A 21716-nucleotide genomic window follows, 5' to 3' on the forward strand; every position below is an offset into this window, starting at 1 on the left:
CATCCAGAGCAGATTTGGTGTGGATGAGAGAGAGAAGAGGCAGGATGAGGAGAGGAAGGAGAAGTCTCTTTGCACAACACTGGATCTTGCCCTACATTTTTATTCATAAATATTTATTTTAAGTTCTTTATTTACTGCATGGCCTTCCATATATTCCCTTTATGTATTAATAGTAATTAGTAAAAAATAAAACTAACAAAATATAGTTGTAACAAATGCATTTATATCTCAGGATACATTTAGTCAGTCTTAATAGATATTGCATACTTTCTTAAAATCTGTTATTTTAACCATATCTGGTGCACTGGCATAAACCATATACATGGGTTTAAATAACCATTTAATTATTACTATAGGCAAAACTGGTCTGATATAATTTTGATAATGTAGTTGTTATTTAATCATTCAAAATGCAAACTTGTTTCACATATTAACCTTTCTAAGTAAGATTTTTTTTTTTATGAAGAGAACCATTTGGATTTGAAAGACAACACTGGTATGTTGACATAATTCAGGAAAATTTATCCTGAGAATCATATTAATAGTTCATTTTTAAAAAATCAAGTTCTTTCTACACTGAGAATTTGAACAAATTCACCTGTTGTTTTTATTATTATTATTATTATTATTATTATTATTATTATTATTATTATTATTTACTAGTTCAAAGAATTGTGTTAATTTGCAATGGGAGCAAAAGCCTTCTTTTTCTCATGCATCTTTAGCATGTAGTGCCAGCTTGTTAATTCATTAACAGGAGCAAGAAGTATTTAAAGAACTGATCATTATTCCAGCATCCATGTCAATGGCCCACTTTGCCGGTATGTGATACCTGGTTTGATGATCTCTGGGACATCCAGAATGTTGCCAAATGAAGCAGTTTTACGATGGCCTCGTTTAGGTTTGGAAAAGGCTGAAAAAACACATACACACATACAATACACATGCAAACGACTACAATTTTAACACAAATCATTCAGACTAAAACTGCACCTTTTACTCAACTTAGTTAAACTGGAGACCATGCAAAGAAGGTCATGCAGAATGGTCTGCACAGCTTTCCATTCATGCTCAAAACTGTAAAGCATTTGTTAAGGGCAACAAACATAAGTACGATCAACAACGTAACACAGCACTTTATTAGTTATAGTTAGAAAGACAAAATCCAAACAAACAAAGCGGAATGGTAAAGGAGAGAGGGAAAACCAAAGTCTGGTCACAAAATAAACTAAACTGTCCACCGGCTCCACTTCACTAATATACTAATAAGATGTCTGCCACATGTGGCAGTCCAAATATTTTCTAAAAAGTGTTCCTCTCAAAAGATTTTAGTGAAAACGCCTATACGTTTTCAAGAAAGCTTTTTTGATTTACGTGCACTAACATTGCCAGATTATTCCCTGCCACCCACTTTTCAGCTGGAAACTGACTGGAACTGCCATTTTGAAGGAGAGTCAGAATCAGCAACCTCCATAATATTAAACACAAATGAAAGATTAAAATGATGAAATAAAAGTATTTTCTGGAAGTGAAATGTGTAATGGAAAGCTTTGGAATTAAATACAGCTGTTAATGCTACCAGTAACATAAAGAAGGGTGGTGACAGTGGTGGTATAATGGCCCAACGAGTTAAGTTAAAAGCTCCTTCTTAAGAACAAATAACAGGTCTGGGAATGCTGTTCTATAAAAATCTTATGAATACGGTGGATGAGAATCTAGCAGTATTTAGTGCCTTCACCAATCCCTGTATACCATCGGGTTCATTGATATGTATGTATTGTATGGTACTTCTAAGTTGGGGTAAGTTTGTTTTACAGTATTGTATTCTATTCTATTTCTAAGATGTAACATGCCCTGGGACCTTATGGAAAAGAGTTGGCCACAAACATAAATAAATAACAGTAATGTTGCCAGCTCCAAATATAGATTACTTCTGGACTAGAATGTAGAACTGTGGGTATAGGGCGGTATATACTACTACCACCACCACTACTACTAATAGGATGAACATAGCAGATTTGACCATGGGCAACATTCCCTGTAGTTAAAAGATTTAAATTCTGTTGCTTTAGCCAATTGCTTGCATTAAGAGCATATAAGCAGGAGTTGTTGCTCTCATTGGTTTTCTAATAGAGGCCACACATCAATCTTTAAAACATTTATTTTATTCTAGGCACCATACCTTCTGATTTAGACAGTCATGGAATTGGAGCATTCTGCTCCACCACATTTACATAAACATAATTAGATGATCTCCATTTTGAAGTTTCTCCTGGAATTATATGTTATTGATTTGGGTACTTGACATTTTCAAATTAGCCTTCTTTAAATCAAAAGGATACCCAGATCAAAATCTAAGAACAAAGAATTGCCTCTCAGTTTTCTCTACTGCTCCTCTGAAGTCAGGAAACTGATCTAGTATAAAAACTAATGACAAACCAGTATCAGTTCCAGTGTGTATATCTGTTTTATGTCACCTAATGAAGTGAGTGTGTAGTCAAAATGTAATTTAAAAACACAATCCTATGCATGTCTACTCATTGAATTCATGTGTATGAATGTTCAATGGGACTTTCTCTTTGTTAATTTTGTACAGGAATGCAATTGTAGCCATTTACAAGGACATATTAAATGTTGAACTATTACTGACAGAAGAGAACCTACGATCTCAAAGGCTGGGATTTAGTCATCCCATTTGCCTGTTGAAAACTTTGCTTCATCGTTGTTCGGCCAATATCTCACCAGAAGTAAGCAACAGAAAGGTTGATTGATAAAATAAAAATGTCTGTTTAGTAAGGGCACATTAACAGGTTCAGAATACCAATAATTTTCCATAGTACAAAAAACCCATCTTTAATATACAAATAGATTAAACAACATCGCTTTAGTTATGTCAATCCCAATTAAGCTGTGGTTGACTTTTATAATAAATTATATTATAATTAGCGACATAGTACATTTTAGGTACTCCACTAATTTACTAAAAAATGGAAATGGAAGCCTTATTTAGATCCTTTCAGACCTCAAGCCAGGGTAGAAAAAAGTGGGTGCTCTGGCCCCATTCAGGCACCTCCCTCTGCACAACACAAGATTAACGCGGTCAAATACTCCAGACATGCTCTCTGCCTCAGCTTTGATCATACCAAATATCTGAGGGGCTCCTTGAGAAGGTTCACTTAGAAGCCCCTGGCAACTCTGATCTATTGTGAGCAGCTGGAAGAAAGGCCCTGAAACAAAGTCTGGACACACACTTTGCCTTTGTTCCCACGCTCTGAGACAGCAGCTTCTGCCTTCCAACCATTTCAGGATGATGAATAGGCATGCAATTTTCTGTTCTGTTTATGAATTCTGTGCATTCTGGCCACTGAGGCATCCTTTAAATCACGGACCTGAATTCAGAGTTCATTACAAAAGGCCATACACAACCCTTTTTATTTACGATATAGTAAAGAGTAACTAGAATTCTCTACAAAAGATCACCATATTTTAATTTAATAATAACTACCTTATGTATGCACCAGTTTCCTCTTACATGTGGAGAATTCCAGTTTTTCAATTAAACCAGCTGTTCTTAAAATGCAGAAAATATTTGAATTCCAGGCAAATGAAAACATTCAGTCCTAAAGGGAACTGCATAGATTTAGAAAAATAAAGTGAGTACCTAGGGGTAAATATAACAGCAAAAAATCTGAGTCTATTTAAGGATAATTATGAAAAATGCTGGTCTGAAATTAAGAGAGACTTGGACTGTTGGACAAAATTGAAACTTTCTTTGCTAGGCCGAATTGCCGCTATTAAGATGAATGTATTGCCAAAGATGTTGTTTTTGTTTCAAACATTACAAATTGTGGATAAGACGGAGTGCTTCAGGAAGTGGCAGAGAGATATTTCTAAATTTGTCTGGCAGGGCAAAAAGCCTAGAATTAAGTTTAAGATACTAACTGATGCGAAAGAAAGAGGTGGCTTTGCCCTGCCGGACTTAAAGCTGTACTATGAAGCAGCAGCCTTCTGCTGGCTCAAGGACTGGCTACTTCTTGAAGACACGGATGTGTTGGATCTGGAAGGTTTTAACAATGCATTTGGTTGGCATGCATATCTATGGTATGATAAAGTCAAGACCAATAAGGCCTTTAAGAACCATATTGTCAGGAAAGCTGTATTTAATGTCTGGACAAAATACAAAGACTTGTTGGAAAACAAAACCCCAAGGTGGCTTTCACCTCTGGAGGCTAAGGCCCGGAAGAGACCCAATATGGAGGCCAATTGGCCAAAGTATTGGGAAATATTAGAAAAAGATGGTGACAATTGGAAATTGCAGAGTTTGGAGAAAATGAAGGGTAAAGTGCTAGACTGGTTACATTATGCTCAGATTAAAGAAGTTTTTAAAAATGATAAAAAGTTAGGATTCCAGGTGGAAAAATCGAAGTTAGAGACAGAACTGTTAGAACCAAAGAGTAAGATATTATCAAGAATGTATAACTTGCTGTTGAAATGGAACACACAAGATGAAATGGTTAAATCTGCTATGATAAGATGGGCACAGGACATTGGGTATAATATTATGTTTGAAGATTGGGAAAGGTTGTGGACCACTGGGCTGAACTTCACTGCATGTAATGCTCTGAAGGAAAATGTAATGAAAATGATATATAGATGGTACATGACCCCTGTTAAACTTGCTAAAATATACCACTTGTCCGAAAATAAATGTTGGAAATGTAAGGAAAATGAAGGAACATTCTTTCACCTCTGGTGGACTTGCCCGAAAGTGAAGGCCTTCTGGGAAATGATATATAACGAGCTGAAAAAAGTATTTAAGTATACTTTCACTAAGAAACCAGAGGCCTTCCTCCTGGGTATAGTCGGCCAGAAGGTGTTAAAGAAGGACCGAACATTCTTTATGTATGCTACAACGGCAGCAAGGATACTTATCGCTAAGAACTGGAAAACTCAAGATTTACCCACACTGGAAGAATGGCAGATGCAGCTGATGGACTATATGCAATTGGCGGAAATGACCGGCAGAATCCGAGACTTGGGAGAAGAAAAGATTGAAGAAGACTGGAGGAAATTTAAGATTTATTTACAAAAATATTGTAATTTGGTGGAATGTTAAGAAGGGTGCTTGATTACAAAAAATTGGCCATCACTAATTTGGATTTGAATTGGAAGATAAGTGAGATTTTAGAAAACAAAAATTGCTGAAGAATTGTTATGTTTCATTTAAAAGAGCGACTATAAATTACATGATAATTTGCTTGGAAAAATGTATTTACAATGTAAGTGTGAACGGGAAACGTGAGGAAGTCCAAAAAGGTTTGAAAATTTGTTAAGACAAAAGGATTGTTGTTTATTATTTTTGTATTTTTTATAAAAAACCCTAATAAATATCTTTATAAAAAAAAAAAAGATTTAGAAAAATAAAGTGACCAACTTTAATAGTCATGGACATACCCAGAGAAGGCAAAAATAATTGCATATATACCTCACTCATCTTCTTGTAACCCAAGTGTACTTAACTGAGAGTCAGACTGCACCCAGAATAACCCGTTTTCGATAGGGGTGGGCGAGTAGAATTAAACAGCATCACAAATGTGCACAGCTGACAAAATGACCCTTCTCTCCTGCAGTCCTCAGGTAGATACATCTTGTGCCAGCAAGCTCCACTGGTGCAAGGTTCATCCACCTGACTGTGGATGATTTTCTCCTCCTACAATGCAGCTCTCTCTGTTCATTTTGGTCCTATAGCCCCTGGTAGAACTTATTGATCTCGGTCCCATTTCCCTAGCTGTTTAGTAAGATTCTTTTACCTGTGGTAGCAGCAATTCTTGCTTCAATTTCAGACATATCAGCACTCATTCTTTTGCTTTCTCCCGAAACAAGGGTTGACTGCGGTCGCCCACGAACTTCTGACAAGCTCTCGACACTGCTACCGCGAGATGGAGGTAAGCTCAAACGGCCAGGCTCTCCCTGCAGAAAACGAAACACTTTACAATGATTCAAAAACTAATTGCAGAAATGGGTGAACAAATAAAGTTTGCATGAATAATACATCTGCAGCCGCCATTTTCATTTAGTTCTTAAGATGATATGCAAGCCCATAATAACCACTCTCAGAAGAAGAGTAGGCAGTAGGTTTATGCTTCTGTTAACGTATAAACATATGTTTAAGGCATGGAACTTATTTTTATGCTCTCTGCAAACCTGGATCTCCATAACAAAAGCAGTAGTAGTTAGATTTGATAAATGTCTTTAAATCTTGTGTATTTTTTTGTCACAAACTCTGAATAGGTACTTACTGTCAGAGTTTTAAAATAATTTAATATGTATTTTTCAAGCAGTAATGGTTAGGGAGATCTCATTATTTTGATTTTAAAGTTTCCTTAATGACTATTATTTCTATGTTCTTACCGACTGCTTTGCTGAATTTTTCATCTGCTGGGCCAGTTTTGACTCCAAGCGTTTAATAGTGTCATTGGTAGCAGTTCCTGGAAAGTCATTTGGTTCCATGTTGGCATCACTCTTGTTACTAGTATTTGTGGAAGTCATATCCATGAAGGAACCTATACATTTTAGAAGTATGTTACTTTACTTGAGAAGTCACTCATGACTACAAAACTACAGTTTTAAATATTGGTTGTATTCTATTTCTTATTTTTAGATTATTATTTTTTAAAAAACCCCAAATAGACTGCATAACTACAGCCTTAACATATTTGTTAGAGTTACGGATTTATCCCAGTATGTGAAAATCAACTTCATGCTCTCAACACAACAAATCACTAGTACTAAAGGTATTTTGTTTGGAAACATGACAGGCAGTGCTGCTAATGGATACCAGTTCTGCTGACATAAATCCTTCTTTAGAAGGCTTAGGTGTTTCAGCTAAACCCCGGTTTCAGAATAGCATGATCCTGCATATCTTTTAAATATGGACTGCAAAGTTGTTATCTTGTTTATTTCTTTCTGTGAGCATATGAGATGGATAGCACTAAACTTTATGAGGAATAAATCTGAACATAAAGCTAGCTTCCAGGTAATTTCTCCACATATGAGTTAAGGCATTTCACAGTAACTTTATGTGAAAAGGATTCCTTAGTCTGCTGAAATCATCGTACTGTCAATCAACTACAAGAAAGAATATCTTACACTCTGCAGTACTGTTTATCTACAGACTTACTGTATGTAAGGCATTTGAGGCAGAAACATTTATGCTTCAAATATTTAAGGCATAAGAAGCAGAACTAACTCTCTGTGGGGAAGGGTTGTATCTCAGTGGCAGAGCAGAGGCTCTGTGGTCTTTCCAGGCGGGGTTGCGAACGAATACTGCCTGGAATTCTGCTTTCTGACAATCAAGAAAACACTGAGCAAAGAACTGACTCAGTATAAGAGAGCTTCCTGTTCCTATGCTGTCTGTGGATTACAGCCCATATTAAGAAAATATTAAACACAATGGTTGTTCCATGGTGCCTTAAAAAAACATCTGAAACAGTATGTAGGTGAGTCTTACCATGACAGCTTAGTACAATGCTACAAAAGAAAAAAGATTGCTTGCTTCTAGAGTTATACCAAATACTGCTGCGCCAATATGACATCTTTTGCTGTGTTATAGACACTGTATATAGACACTATAAATTGGGAGCTCATACTAGTGCAGTGGTTCTGGGCTATGCCTATAACATTTATCTGCTGACACAATGAGCAGTAGGTCATTGTGCATGTTTTTAATTCTACATAGTCTTAATTAATAATCAACTACTTATGCATATAATCTACTTACCTGTACTAGTGGCAGAGTTGCTTTGGCCTTCATCAGAATACTGACAAGGGTATTGTAGAGGTTCCTCTGCTCCTGGAAAGTACTGCAAAGACGTAAAGGAGGAAAAGCTCAATGATCGACAAATTCATTTTGTCTCCTGGCTCACTGGACAGAACATGAAACAGGAAAAATCAATACTGTATATATTATTTTAGTAAACTCCCATAGATCTTCAGCTTGATTCTCAAAATGTGTGGTTGGATGTTTGGTATAAAGTCAGTTTATTCTTTAACTAAAAAGTCATGACAACATAAAAATGTCAAACAGACATAAGTACAAAGAGAGATGTAGCATGATTCATATGTATGAATGACAACACTCAGCTAACATTATTTTTAAAAGATGTATGCAGTCTTTCTACTGTGATATTAAATAAATGGCAACATTTGTTTAACAGCATCAGTCAAAATATACTGAAACATTACTCATTAGACAATCCTGATGTTCAGTAATGAAAGGCAGTATTCATTTTGCAAAGTTGACTCCAAATGTGACTGTAGAAAAGGCTCATAAATAGTTTACTAGGACAATAGATATATGGTGTGGCTACATATGTTTGCCAGTAATCCTGGCAACAGAGATGTGAACATTTCCATTCTAGGCTTGCATACCAGCATAATTTGTATTACACATTTCCACTGTAATCTTGCATATTATGCAAATACAGTAAAGTAATTTGTAAACATGGGTCCCAAATTACTTTCTCTTTTGTTACTTCAAGAAATTAGATAGCTATCTCTAGATTGCAGCATAGATCTTTCCAATGGCTATGAAGGCTAAAGCAGTTATAACAAGATTGTTGTAATTAGGTTGTAAGGCTGAAACTGTCGCAGGTAGTTGAAAGAGGATTCCTAGGTGAAATGCTATGGGAATCTGTCCTGGCAAATCTCAGACTTCAAAGCTCCCCACTTTTCTCTTTTCACCTGACATGAGGATCTTCAGTATCTGCTTTTAAACAAACCAGAGTTCCTTGCTATGACCAAACTTGCAGGAACTGTGGTTAGTTTAAACATGATTTATATTCAAAAGTAAGGCTCAAATCATCGTTCACTATGGCTTGCTAACAAACCATAATTTCAATAAACTATACTTTGGGCATAACAATGAAGTGGGGGGGGGGTGTTTAAAATTTGATGCTTCTGATCTCCTCCTTGCAGCTATGACAGAGTGGAAAGGTGAGGAGGAGTACCTGATAGTGAGACTTGTTCTGAAAGTGCTAAACAGTAATTTAGCATGATGTGCAAACTGGGCCTGAATGGAATATTTTACAATGTATTTCTGTGGGTGGGTAAGCAGTAAGAAAAAGTCTCAAATAGAGTAAAAAATATAGTCTGCTGTTTACCTTTGCTTCAGGGTGTTCAAAGCAGAAGAGAATTATTCCTCCGAACAAAACCACCCAGCATTCTACTAACAAAATTAAGCTAACCTCAATCATAAGAAAGCAGCCAAATAAAAAATTAAAAAAGGAATGCAAATGTTTCGGAGATTGTGCGTTAAAATATTGTTCTAAGAAATATATGCTAATATGCCTAGAATAAAAATGTAAAGTATATCTATGATTTGGAAAAGAGAAGAGATAAAAGAAATAAAAAGAACGAGACATTTGGAGAATGCAAAGATAAAGGTGGAAATAGAGATTCAAAGAGGTCGAATTGTGGCAGAGGGAAGCTGCAGGGCGGGGGGAGTATTATATGGTAAGTATGTAATATTTGCTTTCAATATTTTTGGATTGTATTCAATCTAATTTTCTTTCTTTTTTTTGCTATTGTTAGCTTTTTTCTGTACTACTTACTTAAAGAAAATATAAAAAGAATCAAAATAAAGTTTTAAAATATGCAGAACATTATCCCAAGCCAGCAAATTCTTATGGGCTGGATGTTCTGTTGCAACAAAGTGAGCATATTACTTCTGGTGGTCTTCCATTATCATTCTCTTCTACAATGGTAGTGACTTTTCCATACTTCTCTTTCCCCCACTGCTTCCAAACCATCTACTTTCCATGCCTTATATAAGCCAGTCCTTTCAGTACATTATGCCATATGTAAGAAAAATGTACCTGCATCAAATGTGTCATTATTTTGACAATTTCTTCCATTGAAGGTCGTTGTGAGGGATCTTTTGACCAACAGCGAGTCATTAAGCTCTCAATAGGCTTGGGTAAATTTTTTATCAGTGGTGGCCTAGTACCTACAGGGAGACCATTAAAAAAAATACATTATAAAATTGTACAATGAAGTTGTAAGAATTCTACACAAAACAAACATATTTATCCCATTGATTATACTGAACTAACCATCCTTGACGATTTCAGAAAATTAACAATATTGTTGCTTTTTCAACAAAATAATCTTGCGGCTTTCCATCTGCTATCCTTGCAACATTGTAACTTGAAAGATTTCACATGAGTGGATATAGGGATTATTTTACCACTTCACTAAATTGCTTACCGAAAAGGTATGCCAATTTATGAAGTGGTACTTGGGTTCTGAATGAGAAAAGCATTTTACTTGAAGCAAATACTGTATATACTCTCAACTGAGGATGGGGATCTTCTGGCCAGTAGGCCAAATGCAGCTGTCAGAAGCTTCCCATTCAGTCCCCAAAGCCTTTTTTACTCCCAACCTGGCTTCTGCCAAGACAGCACAGAAGGCAGCAAATTGTTGCAAGAAGGTAAATTGGGACCTAAACTGAGTGCTGGAAGACCTTATCCCACTTGGCCTGGGAGGACAGGGCCCTGACTGACTCCAGTTACAAAAGCTGAGGCTGCTTAACAGAATCTTGGGCTGGGGTGTTGTTTAGGGGGTTTTGTGGCGGAGGGCTTATTGCTGTTCATGTTAAATCACAACATCCAAAATTAGGATACAATGAATTAAGTGGAAAATGTTTAATTTGGATCTGTACTTTTTGATGTTTGTAGTTATGCAATTTTTTTTAAGTTGCAAATTTCCCTGAGCGTAGTTTTAACTTTGGAGAAGAGGCATACAAATAAAATGATTGACTACATTAAAGTACATTAATCAAACAAACAAACAAACAAACAAACAAACAAACATTCACTTAATGACCATTTTACTATTTAAAATAATCCCTTGCCTTCTATGAGACAAGAGCAGATAAGAGTTTAAACAAGTGGATTTGCCCCTGGCTGGTCTACTTTTGCCCCAATCTTGCGCCAGTGAATTAGGCACCAGAGTAATGTACTTTACTGAAAACCTGTGGCAAATATACACACACACACAAATTCAGAAATGCTACTTGTCAGTTACCCATTAAGTTTGAGCTTACCATTGTGAACTGCCCACATGATTCGAAACGCTGGACCACCAATCTCATCAAAAGGTTTTCTACGGGTAATCACTTCCCAAAGAATAATACCCCAACTGAATACATCACATTTTTCACTGTAATTGCTACCTGAAAAAAGGTTATTCATATAATTTATATCCTTTTAAAAACAAAATGTGCCCCTTCTCAAACAATATATTTTCTGAATGTTAGTGACAAAACTCAAGGTGTTCCATGCATTCAACTCTGTATGAGATGCTACAACACAGGTAAAGAAGACGTTCCCCATGACCAACCAATGCAAAAAGCAGGCTTGAAGTTACTATCAGCTGTATTCAAGTCTGTGGATCAAGTTAATCATGGAGTGTGCCATCAAACAGCTAATCTCTGCAGAAAGTAGGAAAGCATTCAGCTGATGGGTGGTTACTTCAAGCCTGTTGATCAGTGATGCTTCAAAGCACCCTGTAGGGCATGGTGTTTTGAAGTACTGACAATTATCACTTGACATCATTGTGATGTTTGGTGGAAGGTGTCAAGAAAATGATTCTTTTGCTTAGGCCTCTGGTCTGTGAGAAGTTGTTACTTTTCAGTAATGGAGTGAGCTCATCAGGTTGAAACACTGTTATCTTATGCTACTGTGCTTCAAGATCAGCAGTGAGGCCTGCTAATTGAGAACTGGGGTCAGTGCTTTATGGAACTGATAGAGTTAGGAAGTTAGCTTTCTTATTTAGTCTGATTTGTAATTCCCAGTGGTGTTTGTCGATTGGGTTTTTGATCTGCAACTTTTATGGCTCTTTTGGTTCTGTCATATGCTGCTATTTTTATTCTACTTCCAGTCTTTTCTTTTTAATAAATCTACCTCGCTTATGTTGCTGTCTATTTTGGGTAATGTCTTGGTACTAATTCTAGTTCCTAATCTCTTGGTTACCGATTACTGAATAAGGTGGTTAATCTGAGGCTCAGGGAACAGACAGTCCTGTTTCAGCTGTTGCTTCTTTGGAATCTTGGGGAAGTTTCCAGTAAGGTCTGGGAGTCTCTTGGCCCAGGCTGGTTGCACTTAAGGAGTAATGGTAGTGTAATACCTTGCAGGGTTGGTTTTACACCCTGAATATTTTGAATCACCAAAGACAGGGTTCTGGGTTTGGGGGAGGGGCAAGTTATTGACACGCAGGACTACCCAACTGTCAAATTTGACATACAAGGCACAGGAAAGGTTCTCCCACCCCCCCCTCTAATTAATTTGATCAATGCCAAATATCTGGGGGGAAATATTTAACTAGGAGTCCCTTAAATTCTCTTAGTACAACAGTTGATGAGTTTTCAAAAAAGAAAACTTCTTTGCAAGTAGTTTTGTTAGAAATTTAAAAAGAAATCATTCTAAGCATGTTACAAAGCATTCCTTGAGTGACAGTTCAATGGAACCAAGAGAATGCATCCTTGAATGGCTTATTACATATTCAGATTGAGAACAGGAGCAAGGAAACTCTTAGGTGACTTCTGAGTGTGTGTGAACTTCTACTACGTTGTGTCCACACCTGGATGCCATTGCATGTGACAAGGCTACACCAATGCCCTTATCCTGCATGCATAATCTCATATTCATATCTATTTCAGTGCCACACAAGTGATAGCACTAAGCAGATTTTATAAATGGCAATATTTGAATTGAATTCCTGCAAGATTAAATGCAGGTATATATTAATATGGAAGCAAGTTTATTTATTTATTTAATATTTAAGTTTATAGGCTACTTTTCAATGTAAATATGCACAAAGTGACTCATAACAGCACAAATTACTTTGTCAACAGGTAATTCCCTTCAAGATATATAATTTATGGTGGGTCTACATATATAGCTAATATTTTAACGATTTGGAAGTTTATTGCTTATTGTTAAAATTAACTCAAGGTATTAAATATCTAACTTTTGTTAAATATATTGTTTTTAACCTCCCCAACCCATTACCTATTACAACATTCAACAGGAATACAGAGAAAGAAAAATTACATATGCCCTTGATAAATAAAAATCAGTATAAAAACCAACGAACAATAAAGCTAGTAGAACACACAAAAATGCATATTAGGCATCAAATTACTTTCTTACCTTCAAAAACTTCTGGTGCCATCCAAGCAGCACTTCCCTTATTGTTGGTCATGTGTGTCTGAATATCACAGGCTGTACCAAAATCACAGATTTTCAAAACTGTCCCCCCTGCCACCAAGAGCAAGCTGTCAAACAAACAGAATAGTTTAGGAATCTTGTGACTAAATAAGAGTAGTTGCTGCCCTGAGCTCTTTTGGGAAGAAGGGTGGGATAGAAACTTTTAAAATGTTACTACACGAAGGGTGAGATTCTATGGCTGCTGGGAAGGTGTTACAGGAGCCATAGGATAAGATGTTGCCCACTGCCCCCTCTTAGGTGATGCTGACCCCTCTGATGTCCTAGCTCAAGCAGTGATGGAGCTCTGACATCAGCAGGGCCAAAAAAGCAAAAGGTTGCTGAAAAGTAGCTAAGATCTGAAAAATCCAAAGTCTTCTGTTCCTCTAACTCCTCCCTCCAGAGCCCCAAACTGGATAGAGATTGACACACTTCTGAGAGGGTGTAAAATTGTTTCTTCCCTTTTCTTTCCATTGTTTTCAGTGGGAGAGAAAATGAAAAATATAGAGTTGTGGTTTTTTGTTTTTTAAAAAATACAGGTTGGGAATAGAGCATTCGTCTGTGCTTACTACTGCCCTAAGGCAAGCCCAGGAGGGTGCTGGATTTGTATTTCCTTGTAAGCCAGACATTTCAAGATTGCATCCTGAAATCCCATGCTCCATTGAGGAGAATGATGCAAACTTGCCAGAAGGAGAATTTTATTAGAGGATTATCATGTTGTTCCAAGCTATTATCAATCACAGATCAGAATAAAGAATGGAGCGCTTTAATGGGAGTTCTTCCATAACTTTCAATAGATTTTTTAAACATTGTTTTTAATGTTAATTTTAAACAACAGTTTCCTAGAACTGGGTATCTGATGTTATACGAACACATGCTTTGCATGTTGCACAATGAGCACTTGTGCTGAATACCCTATTCCCTGCTAATAAAAAGCACCATAATATGAGCATAGTATCTGCTTTCAGATGCGCTGTAAGCCATTTATCCTCTAAGAAGAGTGGGGGTGGGAAGAAGACTACAAGATTTATTTTGAATGTTAAGAAGCTTAAATAGTGCCCAAAGACCTACTTTGGTGGTTTTAGGTCCCTGTGAATTAGAGCCTTCGGTTTCATGCTATGAAGGTATGCCACTCCCTGGGAACACTGTAAACACCAACTCATTGCATGTGCAGCAGTGTAGTAAGGCAGAGGTTCAGCACCATGTAGGACTGAAAAACAAAGTTACAAACTAAAAAGAACTTAATTGCACATTACAGTTGATACAAAACAAGAATACAAAATCACAGGTCTGAGTCACTGTTTGTTTCTAGCAGCATTGGACACAAAAAGGTAGCCAATTTCATTTGTGAACTGCACCACTTATGTGAAGAATAAGTTACAAACATCTTGGGTATTGTAGTAACTTTATTTCTAGAACAAAACACAGGGCCAAACTGGCAGACTAAGAATGTGTGCTCAAAGTCATTTGTCCTGAATGGTATTTGTGGTAATGTGAGGGTAGCTCAACAACTACTGTGTCTGGATTTTCACTTTTTGAAATATGGCAGCTCTAGATAATGCAATATAAGGGATGCTTCACTAAGAATACAGTTCAATCTTTATGTTTATAATACCACAAGTGAATATGCTTTCAGTGGCTTTGTGGTGACTTAAAAGATGTGGGTTCAGTAACTGTATACTCATAGTAAAGCAATTGCACCACCACAGCATAACTTGCTGATGAACCCAACTTCTTGCTTAGCCAATTTGGTTATATGAAATATCTTCACAACTTTAGGCCCAATGCCAATGGAGTTGATTTTTAAGTAGACAAAACAAGAACACATGAATTCACATTATAAAAATCAAACAACACTAGAAAGAAATTGTCACTTCTACAGCTTTGGAATTATAGTACAAATTTCTAAACGCAACCTTGCATTTTAGTTAAGTGTTTTGGATAATGCAACTCAAGAGAGAGAGACTCACCATTATAGAGAGAACCTCCTTCAGCATATTCCATAACAAGACAAACCTTTGTGGAAAAATCAAAGTGTTAAGTTAGAAGACACTTTTGATTTTTATGTAGAAGAAAATCTTTAAAATAGGAATGTTTTTGAAAAGTTCCCTATCTAAACTCCTGTGTGGATTTGTGGGTTCCAAATTGCCTGATCTTGTTTGTGCAGCGGCAAAAGTAACTTGGGATAATTTCATGATCTTTTTTCAATGTCTGATCTTTGCAGATAGCTTCATACATATAATTTGCTGCAACTTTGATTTCCTTCTGTTCTTACACGATATCCATCCAGCCCTACTTTACTGATGCACACATGGGTTTGTGCATATTCATGAAACACAGCACACACAAAAATCTTGATGCACTTCTATGTTGTATTTCAGTTAATTATCACTTGTGAACATTGGTAATGAAGGGGGGAAAGAACAAATGAAAATAAATTAACTGGTGCACAGTTCTAAAACTAATTTTAGAAATTATTCATGTGAATTGGAAGGGGGGCAAAAGAAAATCTTGGGCCAAGTGAACCCATGAAACATAACCTGGGAAACATGATTATTCCAGGTTTATTGCTAAACAAATAGCAAAAGCATATCCAATTTATACACACATTTTCATAATAAAAATGGGAAAAGTCAGTGCAGTATGTGCAATTAAGCCAACTAAGGAACTATTTGCTCTCGTATTCTTACTTAATGCAAGCAAAACTTTTAATCATCATAAAATATTTAGCCCTACAAAATATTGTATTGTGATCTCAAAAACTGAAAAAGTGCAACTTACTGGGTTCAAACAAGCTCCATATAACTTGACAATATTAGGATGGTTCACACGTGACAACTGTCGAAGCTGGAATTTAAGAGAAATAATGCATTTAAAGGCTACGTCCTTAATTTTAAAAAGTGATCTTTTCTAATCTTTGCTCATGTAGGATTCACAGCTGAATGCTAGAACTGGTTTGATGCTGTATGGTATTTTACACAGACCTGGAGAATGAACTGTGGTTTAGTTAGTACAAAGCAGATACCTCACCTAACACTATTTTTTTTTTTAATACTACCAGTTACCCTCCCCCTATGCAACTTTTCAGTGAGAAGGACTGCTATGACTACCCTTTGGATAAAGTTTGTGTTATCTGTGGTGGCCCTTGGTTGCCACTACTCTGCCAGTGACAGAGTAGTATTGTAGTATTGCACGTATAGAACAGCATCTGAACATAAAATCAGGTTGAGAATAAAATCAGGTTCTAGAAACACATTTAGCAGGTTAGCCTTTGCAAGCATTCAATTCTGGGTGACCACTGTCCCAATCATAGCATGATGTGAGACCCCTATCCCCCAAGTCCTCTCACCACAGAAAAATCTGGAGGGGAACTCATGGCTTCTGATTGCCATTAAGAATGAAAGTGAAAGGGTGACCCCACCCCTGTCCGAAGTCAACAGCACATACAATAGGGGAGGGATAGGTGGAGACCACAAATAACGGTTGCCTAATCTACACACGTGTTAAAAACGTTGTAAAATGCGTTTTTTTAACTGTTTTGAAAAAAGCATTGAATTTGCTATAGCTCACAGTCACCATCTAGTGTCACAATTGTATATTGCACTTTACAACACATTCAAAATGTTTTATTTGCAGCTGAGTCCCTTGACTAATTTTACATCAATACACATCCTCTGAGAAGAACAATAGTCTTTAGCTATAGGTAGAAAATGTACAGAGATGTTACATGGCAGATAATGGTAGTAGTAACTGGCAATCCTAATCAACACTTTACACAACAGAAGCAAGGCTCGGACACTCCGCAGGACCCTGTGGGGGATCACCTGAGCACTCCCATTCAGTCCAGAAAGAGAAATGTAGTTTCATCCCACTCCAGAGAAAAGGGATGGAAATTTGTATCAGGCCTTTGACCACCATGGTTCTGTCTCTCAGGTTTATCCAAGCAGTTGGACTGGGATGGAGTAGAAGCTCCCTTTCAGCAGCTGGACTGGACATGTTAAGGTCGATGTTTCTGCCCTCATATGCAAAACCAACTACAAGCATGGCTAATAAAAATTACAGCCAGTTATTTGCCTATTTGTGTGAGTCAGGCCTATTGTGGGCACACTATGCTTAATGATGTATTTCTGCATGTTTAAATACTAGCAATGGACCATTGTACTAGAGTGTACCACCAACGGAAGTGCCATACCTCTCTCTCTTTCTCTCACCCCCCAACCCCCTGAAATATTAAGTGTTGATCATCTGATAAATAAGTGTACATATTCAAGTAGTTTGTCACTTTGAGTGATCTGGTTTAAATTACACTCACTTCCTGATCTCTTTTCTATGTGTGGTAGAAAACACACTTTCCCTCTCTACCCTTCTGACACACCCTACAAAATGTGACACCCACATCTAATGTGACAAGAGTTACCAGCAGGAAGAGTAGGAATGCACAGTCCCATTTCCCTCACCACTGCTTGTAGGGAGAACATAGAGGGGAAGTAGTATTTTAAATGGGCCAGCGTGACTGGAGAAGCAGGACACCAATTTTATTCTAAGCAAATGCAGTTGACATAATATCCCTACAGACACGGAAGAATTCAGTCTTTAATCAGCTAATTGAGTTTGCAATATTCCCAAATACAGGTGGTGGGACTACAATTCAGAGGGTTCTTGGAGTCAACTTTCTAGATTGTCCCTCATCCCAACAGAGTCCTGAATACACCCCCAGGGGTGTAGAAACTTTTCAAAACACAACTCACAATAAATCTTAAAGGAACATTTTACGGCACAGCAATAAAATTATGAGCACCCATACAAATTCACAATAGGCTACCTGTTAATCAGATTATGTTAAAAGAATTTTAAAAGGAAAAAATATACCTCTACTATGAAGGCTTTTCGTTCCGATTCACTTTCTATTTGTTTAATGGCCACATCTTTTGCTCGCCATTTTGCTTTGCAAACTACTCCAAAGGCTCCTCTTCCAACAACCTATATAAAAAGTCAATTGGAAACTTTCAGTTACATATTTCAATCAAACCATCTGCATAGCTCATATTATTTTCTTTCTTCCTACTATAGAATGATATGGTAAAACATTTATGTTGTGCAAAAGACCTGCACAACTCATGGCTGGCCAAGATATATTAATCGCAGTCTGCCAGATGCTTGGCAACTTCCTGTTTTTGCAGTCTCAGGCAGGCAACAAAACCAAGAGGTTTAAACAAGCTCCTGCAAACTACCATACCTGGATGGTGGGTCATGTTCAGATTTGAGATATTGCTGAACAGATCTGTCCAAAATAATTTCCATCTCTGCATATGCCCTAACTTCTTTCTATCCAGGCATTGACTGATTATCCTGAGTCTCCAGGAGTGTGCAGATTTTTTTATTTTTAAGAAATGAACCTTGGGGATCTTATGCTTCCTTACACACTTCCCATCATTGACACACCAATTTTTTATTTGAATGCAAGATCTCCCTGAGCTGAGAAAATATGTCACTTCTGGCTACCTAGTGTTTATGAAGCTGAGTGCATATGAAAGTTTGTAATTCATCCAGGAGATGTGATAGCCCAGATGTAAAAGGTTAGTCCCACAAAAATCAACAGGGACTACTTGCAAGTAAACTTGCAAAAAGGATTTTGACTTTATGATGACTCTTCCAACTTAAGATACCAAACCCATATTGAGTAGCTAACAGTTTTAAAGTGATCCCACCACTGATGGGTCTTGTTGATCTAAAAAGGCTTTGAAGATCAATCTGTTCTAAGTTGCTTTTACGTGGTTTCATTGGTGATACTGTTGATTTACTGCTTTAATGCTGTGTTTAGTGATAATTATTTTATACTGGCTGTTTTATATGGTAATTTCTGAGGCAGCTCCACATATAACACATTGCAGTAATCTAATCTAGAGGTTACCAGAGCATAGACTACAGAATTTAGGCTATCCTTGTCCAGATAGGGGTGTAGCTGGGCCACAAGTTGAAGCTTACGGAAGGTACCTTGTACCACTGAGGCCATCTGAGCCTCAAGCAACAGCAAAGGATCCAGAAATACCCACAAGCTGCGTACCTGGTCCTTCAGAGGGCATGTACCCCCATCAAGAGCAGGCAACCTCCCATCCATCCAGCCTAGGGAACTACTCACTAAAAGTCCCTCAGTCTTATCTTTTATTTTAAAATTATGTGTGTTGAGGTTCCCTAAACAAGTATGTGTGTTGGGGGTGGCGGCCTTTAAATCTTATTGCGACTCAAATCTTGAGATGATTGCCTCAGAACTAGTTACTCAAGCCATAGCTCAGCTTTCATGCTTGATAAAGTACCACTGGAATATTAGTATTATTATATTTTCAAATCTTCTAAGGAATTCAAGGTCGCTCCCCATTCCATCCTCACAACACGCCTGTGAGTTATGCTCAAGAGATGGGGATCAGCTCAAGATCATTCACTGAGCTTCAAAGTCATGTAGAGATTTGAACCCCAAGCTACTGGTCTAAGGGCAGCCCTTTAAATACTACACACAACCCTGAAACCCAGTTTCAGGAAAGCCTCGAGCCCAGACCCCTCATATAAATTTGCAATCCTATGTGTGCACTGGGCTTACTCTCAAGTAATTTTTAGGCACAGGATTACAGCCTCAAGTGTGTGCATGGGGGCAATGCAGGCAATGTTGACTTGTGCAACCAAGCCTGCCATCCTATATATGCATCTATATATCTCCAAGGGGGGGGGGGGTAAAGTGTCTTTGGAGTTATGTGGGGCTTACTGCCGAGTTGAGTTACCAAATGTCCCTCCCGGCGCCCTCTCCACCTGTGGGGACTCACCTCTTCCACCTCGATCTCTTTGTAGTCAATTTCTTCGAAGTTGAGCACCGGGGGGGTTTCAATCATGTCCGCGGAGTTGGCAGAAGACATCCCTCCACTTCCAGCGGGTGAGTGTGAGTGTATATGGGGTGTGTGGGGCTGCGCGTCTGGAGGGAAAGGAAGAGAGCGCAGGCCGCCCAGGCGAGGCGGGGACCGGGGCGCAGAAGTGCTCCTCTCGCGGGGCCGTTTCCCCGGGACCCCCAGCCCACCTCACAGCACTCAGCGGGGAACGGAGGGCCCGACGGAGGCGCCTCCTGGGCCGCGGAGAGGCCTCATACGAGGCTCTTCCGCCGGGGCTTTATTGGGGCCACCGGGAAGCCCAGGCCGAAGGCGCCCGGCTCGGCATCCTGCGCCCTCGCACGCACGCAACCTCCGCCTCCACCAGCACCCCCGGCTTCCCTCCTTGCTCCGCTCTTGCAGGCCGCGGCCTCTCCTCGGTCGGAGCCTGGGAGTCGCGTCGGCGGCTGCGCCCCCCTCCCTCGCAGAGGAGGAGGAGGTTGAATGAGGAGGACGAGGAGCCGCCGCAGCCGCCGCTCAGAGCCCAGCACCCGCCTCGCCCGACATCGGGGCCGCTTCGCGGAAGGGACTTTCCCCACACGGCGCGCCGCCTCTCCCTTTCCGGCTACTGAGGAGGCCCGGCCAGGGCCACGGCCTGGCAGGAGAAGCGGCGGCACCACTAGCTGCTCCTCCTCTTTCCTTTCGCTCGTTCGCCGCCTCACTCTTCCCGGAGCTACTCCGCCTTCCTGCTTGCTTTGCCGCCTCCCAGAGGCCGCCGGAGGAACCCGCGGTCGTCATTTCGCATCGCTTTCGCCGTAGCCGCGCGCGGGCAAGGGCTTTTCTCCCTCCGGGAGCCGGCCAGGAGGTGTGAGGCTCACAAGGAGTGACCTGCCTTGGCTTTCAGTGGCCTGGTGCGAGAGAGAGCGGGGAATACGAAAGCGAAACATGGAAGCGCATGTCTCCCTTAGGAGAAGTGCAGTGGTACCTCGGGTTAAGAACTTATTATTATTATTTTTTATTTATACCCCGCCCTCCCCAGCCAAGGCCGGGCTCAGAGCGGCTTACAAGCAATAATAAAAACAAGATGAATGATTACAACTTAAAGTTGTAATTAAGATGAATTAAGTTCTTAACCCGAGGTACCACTGCACTTCTCCTAAGGGAGACATGCGCTTCCATGTTTCGCTTTCGTATTCCCCGCTCTCTCTCGCACCAGGCCGCTGAAAGGTTAATTCTTATTCAGGTTAATTCTTATTCAGGTTAATTCTTATTCAGGTTAATTATTATTAACCTGAAACTGTTCTTAACCTGAAGCACCACTTTAGCGAGTGGGGCCTCCTCCTGCAGCTGTGCCGCAGGAGCACGATTTCTGTTCTCATCCTAAAGCAAAGTTCTTAACCAGAGGTACTAATTCTGGGTTAGCGGAGTCTGTAACCTGAAGCGTATGTAACCCGAGGTACCACTGTACTGCTCTCTTGTACACCTCTGAGCAGCAGCAGGACAGGCATAAATTTTAGACGGGATGCTTTTCCACTACCAATGCACCAACGTGCTAGGTAAGAGCATTGCCAAAGAGCGTTGTACTGCACTTATATTGGAA

General features: G+C 39.0%; 1 protein-coding gene across 6 annotated transcripts in view; it reads right to left on the reverse strand.

Moving 5' to 3' along the window:
- MAP3K7 (mitogen-activated protein kinase kinase kinase 7) overlaps positions 1-21036 on the reverse strand; it is a 40922-nt gene extending 19886 nt beyond the window's left edge. For 3 of the 6 annotated variants that reach the window (XR_014561920.1, XM_083730369.1, XM_083730368.1), the window contains exons 1-11: positions 20081-21036; positions 18135-18245; positions 16047-16112; positions 15236-15281; positions 14337-14475; positions 13212-13336; positions 11105-11233; positions 9876-10006; positions 7781-7862; positions 6412-6563; positions 5811-5970 (exon numbers count right to left, since the gene is read on the reverse strand). Coding sequence is in view for 3 of the 6 variants with exons in the window: in XM_083730369.1 (XP_083586495.1) it covers positions 5811-5970; positions 6412-6563; positions 7781-7862; positions 9876-10006; positions 11105-11233; positions 13212-13336; positions 14337-14475; positions 15236-15281; positions 16047-16112; positions 18135-18245; positions 20081-20170 (1231 nt within the window). In the remaining 3 variants the exon portion in view is untranslated. Of the gene's footprint in view, positions 1-832; positions 914-5810; positions 5971-6411; positions 6564-7780; positions 7863-9875; positions 10007-11104; positions 11234-13211; positions 13337-14336; positions 14476-15235; positions 15282-16046; positions 16113-18134; positions 18246-20080 lie in introns of all 6 variants that reach the window. The other 3 variants (XR_014561921.1, XM_083730367.1, XR_014561922.1) reach the window with 2 other exon arrangements.
- Positions 21037-21716: the final 680 nt, after the last annotated feature.

Source organism: Podarcis gaigeae (genome assembly GCF_964106915.1).
Source record: "Podarcis gaigeae genome assembly, chromosome: 3".
Taxonomy (NCBI): domain Eukaryota; kingdom Metazoa; phylum Chordata; class Lepidosauria; order Squamata; family Lacertidae; genus Podarcis; species Podarcis gaigeae.